At 28.3% G+C, this 16,118-nt stretch overlaps 1 protein-coding gene and 2 non-coding genes across 3 annotated transcripts; 2 read left to right on the forward strand and 1 right to left on the reverse strand.

The window, feature by feature from the left end:
* Positions 1–2,804: 2,804 nt before the first annotated feature.
* Trnae-cuc (transfer RNA glutamic acid (anticodon CUC)) lies at positions 2,805–2,876 on the forward strand. Its single transcript has one exon. It is a non-coding gene; the product is annotated as a tRNA-Glu (tRNA).
* A 3,612-nt stretch (positions 2,877–6,488) lies between these two features.
* Positions 6,489–15,350, forward strand: LOC145202451 (uncharacterized). Its single transcript, XM_090081478.1, has 32 exons — positions 6,489–6,655; positions 6,793–6,841; positions 7,522–7,574; positions 7,773–7,846; positions 8,237–8,306; positions 8,710–8,793; positions 8,896–8,943; positions 9,087–9,147; positions 9,283–9,335; positions 9,497–9,570; positions 9,656–9,725; positions 10,162–10,248; positions 10,465–10,527; positions 10,711–10,771; positions 10,934–10,986; positions 11,102–11,175; positions 11,263–11,332; positions 11,471–11,557; positions 11,911–12,037; positions 12,180–12,232; positions 12,314–12,387; positions 12,552–12,624; positions 12,747–13,075; positions 13,228–13,297; positions 13,385–13,471; positions 13,546–13,614; positions 13,774–13,891; positions 14,014–14,066; positions 14,406–14,479; positions 14,571–14,643; positions 14,771–14,857; positions 15,072–15,350. The coding sequence occupies exons 1-32, from the start codon at positions 6,592–6,594 to the stop codon at positions 15,182–15,184; spliced, it is 2,595 nt and encodes an 864-aa protein (XP_089937604.1). The 5' UTR covers positions 6,489–6,591; the 3' UTR covers positions 15,185–15,350.
* On the reverse strand, positions 7,410–7,491 carry Trnas-uga (transfer RNA serine (anticodon UGA)). Its single transcript has one exon. It is a non-coding gene; the product is annotated as a tRNA-Ser (tRNA).
* Positions 15,351–16,118: the final 768 nt, after the last annotated feature.

The following is a 16,118-nucleotide window of genomic DNA, read 5'->3' on the forward strand; positions in this document are numbered from 1 at the left end:
CTCAAATTAAGAGTCTTAACGTCCTTTCCAGCAATCATTAAAATATTCATTCAACCAGTTCCTTGTGATGTTGGTATAATGAGGATGGGCTGAATCTTGCTGGAAATGTAGTTTCTCACTTGTTGAACAAATTGTCAATAGTTCTTCTTGTTGGGGCAGGCAAATTAAAGTCTCTCTTCCATTGACGCTGGATTGAAACTGGATATTTCAACAAATATTTGTATTTTATTATCTCTTGTTACACATTGTATCTCAGTTCACTCATTTTACAAAAAAAGAATTATATTAAAATAAACTTCATTTATATACCAACACATTGACAAAATTTCATTGGTCAATTCAATTCGCCAATGGTTTTTTTTTTTTTAACAATTCATATCGTATGACAACTTTTGGCGCACTCTATATTTAGTAGTTCATTAGTGCTTAGCTTAACAAATGTTTTACGATGTTTTTGAACCACTTGCAATACATACTGTTTTCTTCATTGGCAAAATTATTTCAATTCTCAATCAGGGCAACGTCACTCTTAGGCACCACTGTTGGTCTGGGACAGACAGAAAACTATCATCAAGGCCAATTATATTGAGGAACATGCAAGAGAAATGTAAATCAACAATGCCAGAGGGCAGCTCTGTTAGCAGGTGTTCCTCACGTTCTATTGTCATGTTTTGAAGTATCTGCTTTTAATTGCATGATAGTTGTGTAGAGAATATGGCAAGAGTTTTTATTTCTGGTCTAATATACCAGGATTATATTTCGACAACTTGAACAAGTTGAAAGTGAACCAGGCATGTAGATGAGTTTGAATAAAAAATCTATAGAATTAATTAGTTATTTAATGGTTAGGAGCCAAAAAATTAGGAAAATTATTTTTTTGGGACACTCTAATAACCATTTTCAGTCCTGTCTATCGTCATATTCGTAACTGTTTATGACGCAAGAAAAAAGTGAATATAGGTATAATAAAGGTTTATCAAAGAAAATTTATTTTGCTTTTATATTAAAATTTTTTTTTTTTCGTCATAATCTAATTAGTATACTAGAATTCATTAAACACTTTGGGTTTAGTAAAAAACAAAATTATTCAGTTACTAAAAAATGTCCCGCATCAAAAAATTTTAAAGTTTACAAAAGTTGCTAAAATCAATATAAAAATAGTAAATAATAATATATTTATTATCAATTAACTACATTAAGCAAAATCAAAGTGTTTTATTTGGAAAACATTTAAGATGTTAATTTCAATTAATTGCAAAACTGATGAAGTTCACTCATTAAATGGAGCACATTTTCGGTACAAGTGTTCTTAGGATATCTGGAATGGATTTGTCCATATTTTAATACGTTGTAAAGCAACTTCAACTTCGTAGCTCCAAAGAAAATTGACTTTTGGTTAAGCTCTTGAAACGTTTGGTTTGAAAACCAGGCCGACCTGCCATGCAATTGAGATAAAAAAAAACAAAAAAACATGATGATTCCAATCACATTCTTCATTTAAAAACTATGAAGTTAGAAATAACAGCATATATTACCTGTAAATACCATCTAGCATTGGAGATGGTAACTTTCTCCATTTACTAAGTATATATGTTGCATTTCCTTTAAAAAAATAAATTGTTCAACATAATTCAAGAAGAAATTAAATTTTTTTTTTCACCAACCTGGATTTTCAACAATTTTCATTTTAGTTTCAGGTTTTTTAAGACTGGAAATTAATAGTTGAAATTATACTTGGGAGTGGGTTTTGTTGAGGAGATTGGATTGAAAAAATCCAATAAAAAATGCTTTATAATTCTATCAAGAGTATAATTCTACCGAGAGTATGATTCTATCAAGAGTATGATTTTGAGAGCCAATATTTATCGAAACCCCGGCTGTTGTATCAAATATGATAATTTTAAAATTTTCCCAAACATCACATTTGTTCAACGAGCTTTCTAGTTCATTGAAAATATCATGTGCTGAGCTGCTTTTACATTTTAATGTACCCAATTCAAATTCTCTTTATGAAATCTTAAAGCTCGAATTCTCTCTGTGAACTCTTCAAACTTAAAACTGACGATCGGCATTTTTTTACCATTAAAACTATGGTAGAAAATTTTGAAGAATTAAATATGATTGTTCTTCTTATAATTGTTCTTCTTATAATTGTTCATCAAACACCTGAATGTGATGGTTTTGGAACATTGATCCTATTTTAGGTACACACAAAATGCAGCTTTGTTAGTTGAAAGAGACTTTTTTATAACAACCTTTTGTTGCATGCGATGTAAAAAAAAAAAAACGCAATACTGATTTTTGTTTTGTAGTGCCAATATATTCACAGACTTTGCGCCAATATCTGTTGTATATCTGATGTTATCTGTTGTATATCTGTTGGTATCTGTTGTATATCTGATGATGATGTGCCATTCTCCAGGTTAGGAATGATACTGTATGAAGCCCCATCTGCTCACGAAGTACATGACTTTCGCACTCTCTTTGAGGACTGATTGAGGATTATGGAGCAATTTTATTGTCTACATAGCCGATTTTACCCTGGAATTCAACTTGTACATTATAAAGTTTTTTGCCTTCTTGGCTCAGTCCTCTGTATTGGTTATCTAAAATAGGTTTTCTATTTCAACTTCTTTCTTATCCTATGTGTGTTTGTGTGTTCCAAAGGTGTATGATATTGGTCAATAGTATCTTCTTTTCGGGGAAATCGAGTATAATTGGCAAGTGTTTCAATTATCAGAACATTTTCACTTTTTATTGTATAATTATTTTTAATATAAAACGTATAAAAGGAAATCAATATGTCCCGTGTGGTCTAGTGGCTAGGATCCGGCGCTCTCACCGCCGTGGCCGGGGTTCGATTCCCCGCACGGGAGCATAAACAAATCTTTTGTCCTATCATAATAACTTTTCACATAATTTATTGCTGATGCTGCGGTATTTTTTTCTGCGTTGGGTAAAAAATTATTATCGAAAACCAATTTTCATAAGGACCATCTTTTTAGATTACCCATATTTTCCAAAAAAATATTTTTAAGGAGAGTTAGTACAAATTATGAAGAAAGACCAAAACACTTTAAGATTTCGATACCAGAATACCAAAAAGTTGTTAATCGTTAACATGAAAATTGTAAACGGTCAACACTCTTACTGGGCACATGAAGAACATTATAGTTGAAAAGAAAAAATATTTATTTGGTATTTAATATTATTAGAAAGATTATTTGCAAGGTACAAGGAAAAAATCCCAGAAGGAAACGTCAAGACGACTGTGCCTTCCAAATCAAAACTTTAATCTTAATGGGCAGACTTTAAGAAGTGTGTGAATGTAAGGACATAAAAAATAATCCAAAAGAAAAAAACAGAAATTTTTTTATGGTGAATTTTCACCCTATGCATGGGGTGAAAATTCACCATAAAATAATTTTTTCACGAAAGTAGACTTTTTTATCATATATGATGTCTACTTTCATGCAAAAAACGTTGGAAATAGAAAAAAAAATTTTTTGGGCTCATATTTAGACCACTCCAGGATACCATCAGAGTCCATAACAACCTTTTTTTGGTTACCATAAACTGAAGTTTATTCCTTACTTACTTCTCATCGTGTGCTTTATTTTTACTCTTTTTATTAAATTATTTATCTAGATATACCCATCTGCACCGGTCTAAATATCAAATTTTAAAGCCAAAAACGTAACTCGAAAAGATAAATTAGCTAATAAGTTGTTATGGTGCTGATATGGTGTTGTATCGTTGAACTTGCAAAAGACGTTATTCCTAAATTTTCAAAAATTGTTTTTTGAAAACATCATTGGTTAATCCTATAAAGTTGAAAATGCGTTACTTACGCAAAAAAAAAAAACAAAAACAGATTGCAGTTTACAAAAATTGTAAACTGCAATCTGGTGTCATTTGTGTATGCATCTTTTGGCGCTTACATAAATTGATTATTAATTTAATACTAATTTTCTATCCGAAATCGAATTTCCCAATAAGTTTTTAACATTTTGAGTACATCAATATTTTTGCTCTCCAGTAAAATTTACTCAATTGAAATTCCGTCTTTTGCAAGTTAAGCCGACGAATGTAATTTTTATTATTTACTAAACTGTATTCTGCAGAGAATTAGTCTTTGAAGGTTATAATTGTTGCAATAATTCAATTGAAGCTCATGAAGATGATAGTAAAAAAAAAGAAGGCAAAGAAAAATTCAAAAAGTAACAAAAAAAACCAAAAACCTTTCCTCTTGTGCGATGATGTCTTCTCGAGCTGTTCAAATTTTCAACCGGATTGTTAATTGCAATCTTATTTACAAAAAATATCTTGGAGACGCCGATACTTCAACTTTTAATGATGTTGTCATGTCTGAACGTAAAACACTGCGTAACGCCAATAAAGTTCGAACGCACTAAACATGTGCAGAAACGCTATGGAACCCGATTATGCAACCTTCTTAAGAAAACTCTTAAGAAACCAACAGTTGGTGCAAGATCCAAGGGCCTAAAGGATTACAAATTCTCCAACACAAATCCACTTTGGCAAAAGAGTCTACTTCAACCCATTTCCAAGGATTTAATAGCTTAGGCTTTATTAAATAAATGTTGAAAAACCAAGAACGCAAATGAGACTCATCATCAATGTTACTAAAAACCGTACGAACTTAATGAATTCATATGATCAAGGTTATTAAAAACTTTATCGTCAAGGAAACCCTAGAAGCGGGTGTTAATTCGGATATTCTTTTTAATGATGAGAATGGAAAAGAAGTCCGCAGATGCAGAGAAAAAGCGTAGAAAAGAATCTCGCGAGTGAGAAAAAAAAAAAAAAGATTTTGTGATAAATTGAAAGAAAAAGAAATTGTAGATTCGTATCAAACGATAACTTATTTTTTGACCTTTTTATTTTTGTTTTTCATTTCTCTGTTTTCATTTTGGACAATCCCTCAAAAGTCAGAGTAACTCGAGAGTTGAGCAATTATCTTAAAACTTTAAAACTGTGTTTATGCTAATGTAATCATTATTATACATCAGTATACATCGGATGACCGATAATTTTACTTAAAACACTGAATACTTGATGAAAATCCATTTGGGGTGTAAATATCACTGTTTATTGAAAAAAATAATGATTTTGTAAAAATTGCTTTAACTCTTCGGGTAAAACGGATTAATGCTAATCCCATCGATCAAAAGAAACATTTCCCATCCTTCAAAAATATCCTACACATTCGTGCTAAAATATCATACACATACGTGCTAAAATATCATACACATACGTGCTAAAATATCATACACATACGTGCTTAAAGCATTTTTAATTTTGCTTTTGTATCAAATATTATTTGTACCGGTCAAAATTCACACAATTTCCACCATTATGGCTTTTATGTTCAAAAAAGAAAAAAATGTTTTTTTTTTTTTTTAAAGAATTTGCGTCATTTATTTTAAAAAACAGTTTTGATAAACTACCAAGGATTACAATTAACATTTTCAGAGAATAATTCTTTTATACCCCTTAAGTCCAATCCAAACATACCTCGTTGAGATAATAATTTTTTTCTGAATTTCACATTTACCATGTTATTGGTTTTTAACTAAAAATATAAAAAATAATAACATGCTAATCTTTTACACAAAAAGATGTTTCTAGTTTTTATCTTTAACTATATTTTATATAAAAGATTTAATGCAAAATTAAGTTTTGCACGAAGCATTTAATGCAAAATTATGACTTGTATGAAGATACAAAAATATGACTTCTATGAAGCATCAAAAATTAAGTTTGTATGAAAAAGTCTTTTATGCAAAATTTAGTTCTTCCAGAGGCTAAACAAATACCTTTTTGATTTATTCTTGCTTTAAAACATGAGGAAACATTGAAATTAAAACCATGATATTTTAAAAAAGCTTTTTATTGGAAAAGGCATTTTAGCTAAAATCAGTTACCTAGCGTTAATGTTGTAAAACATACGCTTTCGTAACACTACGAATTTTGTGAAAACGTAAAAATTATGATGCTACGAAGATGCCTCCGTGATTAAATAAACTAAGATTTTACAGAAACTGATGAATCTAAAACGATATCATTATTAATCAGTATGAATCTAAAACGATATCGTCGGCGATCAGTATAAATTTATAATGATTAATCGGTAATCAACATCTTTGTTTAGCGTCTTAGCCCATAATTCTGTTTAATTTTAAAAATATACTACAATCTTCATTATAAGCTGAACGTTTTTTCAATGATAGTTACTTTCGACTAATCGAATTCTAAGCTTAATGGTATCGTTAGGGTTACGACAGAAGAGTAACCATAATTTTAATAGTTACAAACAAATTTGAAACATTGTGGTTCAGTTGAACCATTGTTTAAACGATCGTTTGTTTACATGATCGATAGAAAGTTCTGTCCAGAACGATGAATAAAAAGCGATCAAAAGAGCGGTTGTAATACCAGAGTGCGCATTTATGCTTCGTCTCTTCTTTTGTTCGTTTCATTTACCGCATAAAACGACGACCCACTTCAGCGGGTACTTTTTCACTTTTAAAGGATTTTCTTTTCAGTCTTTGTAAATCTTCCTGACGAATGGAGACACTGCGATTCACGATGAAAATCTTCTTCTTCGTAACATCTTTACTCGCTGTCAACGGTGAATTATTTTTAAGCCAACGTTTTGATTTTAAATGATAATTATGCAAATTCGTGTTTTTTCTAAAAATGTACATTTCCTTGTAGTTAAAAATTTTAATAATTTTTATGTTTAAAATTTTATGATAATTTTTTTAGCAATTCAATGGCTGAATATTGAAGATGCTATTAAAGTCGCAAAACAAGAGTAAGTTGTTAGTTTAGTTAGATTTTTATTTAAGCTACGTCTAAACGGAAACTGTTAGCAATTTAACATCTTTCAACAGTTGGGTTGAACACCGTTGCTAGTTTGGGCATAGTACACTTTGATATTACATGATGTTTGATGTAGCTGCACAAAATTTACAACCGTTCAGTTCGACAAACTCCTTAAAATGAGTTTGTGACGACTTACGCAAATTCTTTGTTTCACTAAAACATGTTTAAGTCTAGCGGCAAATAAATTAATAATGTTAATAAAAAGATTTGAATAAACTTCTGGTCAACTACGCTGCTCTTATCAATTATACGACTGAACAGCGTTTGGCTGTTTAAAGTATTATGAAGCACCGTACAATAACTTCGCATAATTATTTTTAAATTTTCATTTGAAGAATGTTTTTGACAAAAGATCTATGCTGTTTAATTGAAAAGAGATATTTCTTTCCATTACAAATTTGATAAATAGGTATAGGAAGAAAATGATTTTTCATTAGAGAGATTTCTTACAGTATTACAATAACTACTTTGTGAGGCTTGAAAAAATGGATTGACCTCGCTGCTAGTAGGGTTCGAACTTACGCGGGAAGATCCCATTAGATTTCAAGTCTAACGCCTTAACCACTCGGCCATCGCAGCTTGTTAGAATTCTAATTTATTATTTTATAGACAAAAACTGGTACTATTCTACATGCATAAAGATGCTTGCAAACCCTGTAAAAGTAAGATTTGTATTTTTTAAAGCGAAATATGTAATAAATACAACTAATATTGCGGATGTCTCTGTTATTTTTTAGTCATACCATGTAACAATTCAAATCATTTACGATTACAAACGATATTCCACCAGCTTTTTAAGTTTGTCGAATATTTATGTATTTTTTTAAAACTCTAAAAAAAAAACCCATTTTATTTTATAGAATTAAGTGATTCTCTTGAAAGTTCAAATGAGTTTTCTGAACTTAGTTCCAAATTTGTTCTCGCTTCAGCTGTTGTAAGTTCATTTTCTTTTAAAATGCTTTTTTTAAACCTCTTTTCCTGGTATGAATTCTTTACCCATTTAATAGATTAGTTGAAACGAAGTGCATTTAATTGTGGTATTTATGTTTAAGCATGTTTCGTTAAGGTTTTAGTTGCTACTATGAAAATCTGTTTCTTGGAATATTCAAAATGTTTACTTTTATTCTAATTTATGAGCATTAGGCTGTTATTCATCAATCAATCCTTAACTTACCTTAGCAACAATAATTTGTTTAGTGCTGCTAGTGTATCTACGGTATTGTTTGCGCATTTTTGCGGAGTGATTTATTTGCAAGTGATGTTTTTCGTGTCAAAATTTTAAAAATATTCTAGTTTAATCTGTAAGATTTTTTTAAATAAATAGGATGGCGAGCTTCCAAAAGACCAGAAGTATGATTTGGATGGAAAATATGTTCCAAAAGTAATTTTTCTAAGTAAGTATTCAGCATAGCATCTTGTTAACTTATCAGGCTAGAGCTTGTTTTGTATGTATGTATGTATGTATGTATGTATGTATGTATGTATGTATGTATGTATGTATGTATGTATGTATGTATGTATGTATGTATGTATGTATGTATGTATGTATGTATGTATGTATGTATGTATGTATGTATGTATGTATGTATGTATGTATGTATGTATGTATGTATGTATGTATGTATGTATGTATGTATGTATGTATGTATGTATGTATGTATGTATGTATGTATGTATGTATGTATGTATGTATGTATGTATGTATGTATGTATGTATGTATGTATGTATGTATGTATGTATGTATGTATGTATGTATGTATGTATGTGTCACAATGTTACAATGTTACAATATTTAGATAATGGAGTGGTTTTAAGTGATATTGTTAACGAAGATGCCAAAAGTCAAAAAGCAAAATATTTCTACAAAAAAGCTGAACATGGTTTGTTGGTTTATTTTCCAGATTAAAAATTTCATTTTTAAAATTTTTGATTGTATAGTTTGCATGTTTTTGCTATGCTAACATGTAAATATTTAAATATAGTTATCAAGAGCATGAACAAAGCATTAGACAAAAGGGAATTAAGCAATGGTAAGATGGTTTTTCTTTTAAACTATATTAGGCATGGCAAAGTTTTTAAATATTAGCTGTAAATACTTTTGCTTTAAATATCTGTGGCTTTGTTCTACAAAATTACCAGTTATTTTTTTATAATAATTTTAATGAATTCACAGGTTTTGGAAATGATTATGTTTGGTATAATTGGGAGAGTGGTTTAAAAGCTGCAAAGGAATTGTAAGCTTTTCTTTATTAATTAATAAGAGTTTTATTGATAAACTATAAACTTGTATTTATCTTTTTGTCTGATAAAATTAAAGAAAGTAAAAACCTCATCAATCTGTTTTTGATATACTTTGCCTATCATTTTAGCTCCAAGCCTATACTTGTCATTTTTCATCAAGACTGGTGCAGCTCATGCCAGCGTAAGTGCTTTTAATGTTTTTTCAGCATAGTACAAGATTGAAAAGTCATTGCTTGTTCACCTCTTCTCTTGTGTGCATCATGATCTTCAACATTTTATGTAGACAGATTTTTTAAATTTGAATGTAATTTGTGAAGTAAAAAGATATCCATAAACTTTTAGGCCTGAAACCAAAGTTTGCAGAATCTGCAGAAATCAAACAGTTGGCTGGAGAATTTATAATGATAAACACTGATGTAAGTTGTGGTGGAGTTTATCCTAGAAAATTTTTTTAATTTCTTAAAAATCTTTTACATGCAATTAAAATAATGAATGTTTTAGGCAGAAGAAATAGTAAAAGGAGAAAAATATAAAGCTGATGGCGAATATTATCCAAAAATTCTTTTTTTAGGTAAGCACATTTTGTTGGAAATAATATGCTAGTGTAAAAAATTTTTTTTGGTTAAAGAAGAATCTGGTTTGAATAAATTTGAGTTAGTCTACTTTGTCTTTTAATAGAAAGTCAAGATTTTTTTAAACTAAAAAGAAAACGATAAACTGAAAAAGAAAAAAAAAAAAATTTCAATCGAGCTACTAAAAACTTAAAAATAAAAAAAATTAAAGAACAATTCCTTCTTATTAATTATTAACTAATCAACAGGTAATGCATGAATCCTAGTAATAATGAACTTAAATCAATCTTATATAACTTTTTGCTAATGATACTGTAAAAAGTTTTTATCTTTAGATTAAAATATTTTTAGATTGAAGTACTAATATGTTAGATAAACTAGTTCAAGAATGTTACAAGTATGCATAATTATTTTTTAAGCTATTTTTATTTTTAGATGAAGAAGGAGAACATTATAGTCAGGAAATTAATCATGGAACAAAGCATACCCATGTTTTGCACTACTATGGAGAAGGTGTTGAGGGTAAGTAAGTTTATTAATAATGATTTATCTTGAAGTGCATTTCATAAAAATTTTTGGTTGAAAGTTTGTAAGAGAAATTTTGGAGATTTTGAAATTTAGGAAAAATGTTAGTTTCAGACAAAGCTTTGAGCATGCATGAAAGAATTTTAAGGTGTATATGTTTTAAAAAGTTTGATGTCTAGTTTTAAATTTTAATTAACTATTAAAATTTTTTAGTTGCTGCTTCAATGTCACGTGTTTTGGCAAATCGATCGGAGCTTAACAAAATTGAAGATCATGGTAATTTTTTAAAATCATTTTTGCTATATCCTGAATTTAAAAATTTTTTGTGCTACACTTAACATTAATTTATGAAAAATTCTAAATAATGTCTTTAAAAAGTTATATATTCATAGTTAGCAAGGAGATGAAACAAATAGCTTTTTTGTGCAGGGATCATTCCTATAAATTTATATTTTTTAGGTTTTGGTAAACACTTAAGGTTTGTGAAGTATGAAGAGGGAAAAAAAATTGCAAAAGAGCAGTAAGATGTTGTTTTTTTCTCTAAATTTATACTTAAATGTTTAAACATTTTTAAATTTATTTTTCTGAAATATTTAAATATCTATTTAAATTATAGTTTTGTTAGAATTTTTTTTTACAGAAGAAAGAACTCAATTAAAATATAGTTCATAAATTTCTTTAGGGGCAAACCAATAATGCTAATAATTCATAAATCTTACTGTGGAGCTTGTCAAGGTAAATTAAATGTATTTTTTTGAAGAAGGCTTTAATTAATTTTTTTCTTTCTTCATTTTCTCCAAGCACTTTTTTTCTAGCAATTCTTTTTTTTCTAGCAATTCTTTTCTTTTAGCACTAAAACCAAAAATTCGAACTGATGCTGAAATTAAGGAACTTAGCAAACAATTTGTAATGATAAACTGCAATGTGAGTATTTCATATTTAAATAAGATTTGTGTTTAAATGTGAAAGTTATGTCAAATTATGCAATATAAAAATGCAATTTAAATGTAGGATGACGAAGAGCCAAATGAAGATCAGTTTGATTTGGATGGAGCTTACATTCCGCGAATATTCTTTCTTGGTTAGATTTTAGTTATCTCACTTTAAGCCTCTTTAAATATTTATTTAGTTTTAAATGATTATTAGAATTTTTAGTTTAGTTTATTTAATAGTTATTACAGTTTTATTAAATTTTAATGCACTTATCCATCGTTTTCAGATAATTTGGGTCATGTTGAACCTACCATTTTTAATGATGATCAAGAGTATCAGAAAGCAAAATATGCTTATGGTTCAGCTAGTGGAAGTATGTTTTCTTTTTTTTAAAATAAAAGTAAAAAATAAACCATTGCATAATATTAATTAAAGATTGATACATTCTTCTTACAGCAGACTGCTTTCACTATTTAGTAGTGACACATAATTAATCATAGTTGGTTAATTATGTGTCATGTTTTGCATTTTTCTGTATGCAAATGTTTAGCAATTTGAAACCATGACCTATTTTAGAATCTTTTATTGTTCTTTTAGACACCATGATCTTTACTTTTTATTCTTAGTACTCTTAAATATGTATTAAATCTTCTATTCTTTATCTCTTTACAGATTGGTGTAGTTTACATTACTAGAATTCAAATAACAAAAGTTTTTTTTCTTTAGTTGTTAAATCTATGAAAAAAGCACTAGAAATGAATATTGGTAAAAGGGAAGAGGTAGTAAAGAAGGGCTTTGGAACAAATATAAACTGGATGCCCTATGAGGAAGGTTTGATACAAGCTAAAAAAATGTATGTATCTTATTTTGTATTGTATAAGTACAAAGTTATTTTATATTTTTGAATTTTATCATATAAATTTTTGATATTTTAAACTTCTCAACTTTTTTTTATCTTACTTTATTATCAATAGTAAATTTTGTTCCTTTGTTAGGCACAAACCTGTTATGCTGGTGATGTATAATGATTATTGTGAATTTTCTGCCTGTGAGTTATTTCTCTTGATGGTTGTTTTTTTTTTCTTAAGTTCTGTTTAATAGATGAAATTATTACGTTTTTTTCTTTCAGTTATGATAAAGCAGTTTAGGGAGTCAAATGAAATTGCAGAAGTTTCAAAGAAGTTTGTTATGATTAATGTTGGAGTATGTAATAGTAAAACTTATTTATATTGGCTATCTGTTTTAATAAAAATCTTCTTTTGTAATGGATACTTCTTTTATACTGTGTTTTTAACAAAAATCTTTTTGCTTCTAGTGAATATTTAACATTTACTTTATATTCATTTAATATTTTTGTATTTTTTAAGGAAGAGGAAGGAAAAGCTTTGGGAGAAAAATTTGATGTTGATGGAACATACACACCTAGAATCTTTTTTATGGGTAAGTTTAAAATTTGTTTTATTTTTTCTTTTTTTTTTTTCTTTTTAAATTTCTTTGTCAATGTTTTAATTATGTAATGCTTTTGCAAGTAAAAAATAAAAAATTGAATGTGCATATTCTAGATCCTGATCAAAATTTACGCGCTGATATTAACAATACTGACTCTCCTTACAAATCAACCTTGTTTTATTATGGTAAAACAGAAGATATCTTGAATGCTATGAACCTGGCATTAGAGAAAATAAACTTAACTCTTGGGCGTGGTTTTGGTGAATATATTGAATGGAAAAGATTTGATAATGCATTAGAGCTTTCTAAAGAGTCAAAGATGCCAATCATGCTAATTATTCATAAGTCATGGTGTGGGGCATGTAGTGCTTTAAAACCAAAGATTGCTAATTCAAGACCTATTTGGAAACTGTCATACTATTTCAATATGGTCAATGTTGAGGTTTCTTTTTTCACCTTTTGTTGTAATAAAACGTTGTTTTTTTTTTAAGAAATTTTGGATTAGGTTTTGATGCATTCAAATGCAAAAATGGTTTAATTTTTTTTATTGAATAAATGTTGAAACCAGTTACAAGAAGCTGATATTCTTTATAGGATGAAGAAGAGCCATTAGACAATCAATTCTTTATTGATGGTGGTTATTACCCAAGAATCTACTTTTTAGGTAAATTAAGTAAGACTATAAAAAGATCAATTTTGAAAATGTACTTTATACAAACAATAACCATAATTTAATTTGTAAATATTTCAGACTATACTGGCAAGGTACATCACGATTTGCATAACAGAGATCCTGCATTTTTGAAATACAAATATTCTTATCAAGAAGAAGAGCAAAGTATTATTTTATTTTTATAATTTCTTTCAACTTTCATCTCCATAAAAAACCTAATTGTATTTATGTGTTTTTAGTTATAAACTCAATGCGATTTGCCATTGCAAAACTTTCAAGCTATTCTCTTCCAACTGAAGACCAAAAAGGTAAATATATTCTCATTGAATTTCTAAGTTTCTTTACCCTTCAAGATTTTTACTTACTTTTGATTTAATTGTCATTAGATATTAAATTACACAATTGGTCATGATAAGCAATATATTTAAAACAGGTATCTATTTTTGTGTTGTTTTCATTCCTTTCAGTTATAACTGAAGGTCATTCAATTGACACTACAAATTTAACAATGGGAAAAAGAATCTTGGTTGAAGGAGGATTAACTTCATTGACAATTGATGAAGCACTTGAGAAGTCAAAAGAAACGTCAGTTTCTCTTATAAAAAAATGTTTGAAGATTTGAAAAAAAACAACAGTTGTTTGAATAGTTTTGATTCAAACTGAAAATATAGTGCAAAACTAAAATAAATTCATTCTATTTAATTCAGGAAGAAGCCAATCATGTTTATTATACATAGAACTACATGTCCCTCATGCAAAGGTCTGATTGCTGTTTTTCAATTTTTAAGCATTTCTTGTTTATAGCATGCAGTTTGTATGTATGAAAGGTATTATATATATATATATATATATATATATATATATATATATATATATATATATATATATATATATATACATATATTTATATACACACACACACACACCTATGTATGTGTGTGTGTATTTATGTATGTATGTATGTATGTATGTATGTATGTATGTATGTATGTATGTATGTATGTATGTATGTATGTATGTATGTATGTATGTATGTATGTATGTATGTATGTATGTATGCATGTATGTATGTATGTAATGTATGAACTTAAAATTTTAGCTGTCTTGAAAATGATCACTCGAGATGAAGAATTTAAAGGAAAGTTAGAGAATTTTATCTTAGCTGATATTGAGGTAACTACAATTATCTTAAATATTTTAATGTAAATATAATTTGGAAGTTACAAACATGCAATAAGTTTTATAAATGCGAAACTTTTTAAAGGACGACATAGATGATGCAAAAGCTGACTCTTACGATGTTGATGGAGGTTATGTTCCAAGAATTTATTTTTTAGGTAAAATTTTCCCTTTTACAACAGTACGGTATTTGTTTTAAGTCCAAATTGTCAATTTTTTCTGATCTTTATTTAGATCTATAATTTAGATCTATATATTATATATCTATATATATCTATAATTTAGATCCACAGGGGAAAATATTTAAAGACATTTGGAATCTAGGAACAAATTATATGGAGAACAAGTTTTATTACTATGAAATGATTAGCAGTGAGTAATATGGCTTTCAGTTATTTTCAACTTGAAAAGTTAATATTAGAGCGAAAAGCTTTTTGAAACTTATGCAACGTTTTAAAAGTAAATACAGAATAATCAGAATACCACAGCAAAATTTTGTATGCAAAGACATACGTAATTTTTGTCATATTTTTTTCAACAAGTTAAACGTAGGATCTTTCTTATTCCATTTTTGTTATATTTTTAGTCAACCGTGCCATGGATAAGGCATTAAAAAAAATGGAAACCTGGGAACCAAGTACAGAAGAGACAGTATCACAATCAACGAAAGAACAATCTGAAAAGAAGGATGAATTGTAATGTTTGAACGTGTTTAATGTGTTATCGTAACTCCGTTTGTCTTATGTTTACAATTTATATTTACATTATTTAATAGGTATTATAATTTTATTTATATTTAATACAATTTAAAAACGCATTCTAATTTTTAATAAAATTCGTAGTTGTTAGCACTACTTTAATACAACTTTTCTTTTTTATTCCGTGAGAGGGTTTACATGGGGGTTTTTTCTTGAGAGGAATTTACATGGGTTTTTTTTTTCTTGAGAGAGTCTGCCAGTAGGATTGGAATTTAAAAATAACTGTTTTAAAACTCAAGTCTGCAAATCTTACATTTAAAATGGGTATCCTTACATTGAAGATGGTTACAACTTCAAGTAAATGTCGCATACGTTTAAATAACACCACTAACGCTTAGAGAAGGTATAACTCAGTAACCATAATGTCGTAACATACATACAGAATAAAAGATTCAAATAAAATAGTAGCCACACGAGATATAAATTAACAATTCGTTTCTAGAGCATAACAAGAACCTGAGATAAATAGCTATCTTATGCGGCTTTAATAAAATCATCTTCTTTTTAATCCTGCACTATTAAACATTTTAATATTTATTATCATCGCGTTTTGAAGAACTTTAATAGGCTGCGAATTTTTCTTTTTCTACAATTTACCGAAAAAGTCTTTGTTTTAGAAGTGATCTCAAGATAAATGATAAATCTCGAAATTTAATGATGGAGTGCTATGATTAAAGTAGAATATCTAGGCACAGCTTAGAGAATGACGCTTCCTATTATTTTTTGGAGTTTTTTTTATCAAAAAGTTTAACGAATGTGTTCAACATTGAATCCGAATTGTTTTTTATTAAGTTTTTTCTTGAAAAGCTTCGTTTCGGATCAATCAGATAGAATCCTAGTCTGTCCTTTGGAGAAATGATATTATGCACGTTTAG

The sequence above is a fragment of the Hydra viridissima genome, unplaced genomic scaffold (genome assembly GCF_058129835.1).
Source record: "Hydra viridissima isolate aposymbiotic clone 2 unplaced genomic scaffold, HvirCarnegie_v1 scaffold_3, whole genome shotgun sequence".
NCBI lineage: Eukaryota > Metazoa > Cnidaria > Hydrozoa > Anthoathecata > Hydridae > Hydra > Hydra viridissima.

Bases quoted from the DNA above. Each gene is read 5' to 3' on its own strand.
- LOC145202451 (XM_090081478.1), top strand. From the start codon at position 6,592: ATGGAGACACTGCGATTCACGATGAAAATCTTCTTCTTCGTAACATCT. The intron at 10,528-10,710 runs GTAATTTTTTAA...TATATTTTTTAG, and splicing joins TAACAAAATTGAAGATCATG to GTTTTGGTAAACACTTAAGG. The intron at 13,076-13,227 runs GTTTCTTTTTTC...TATTCTTTATAG, and splicing joins TCAATATGGTCAATGTTGAG to GATGAAGAAGAGCCATTAGA.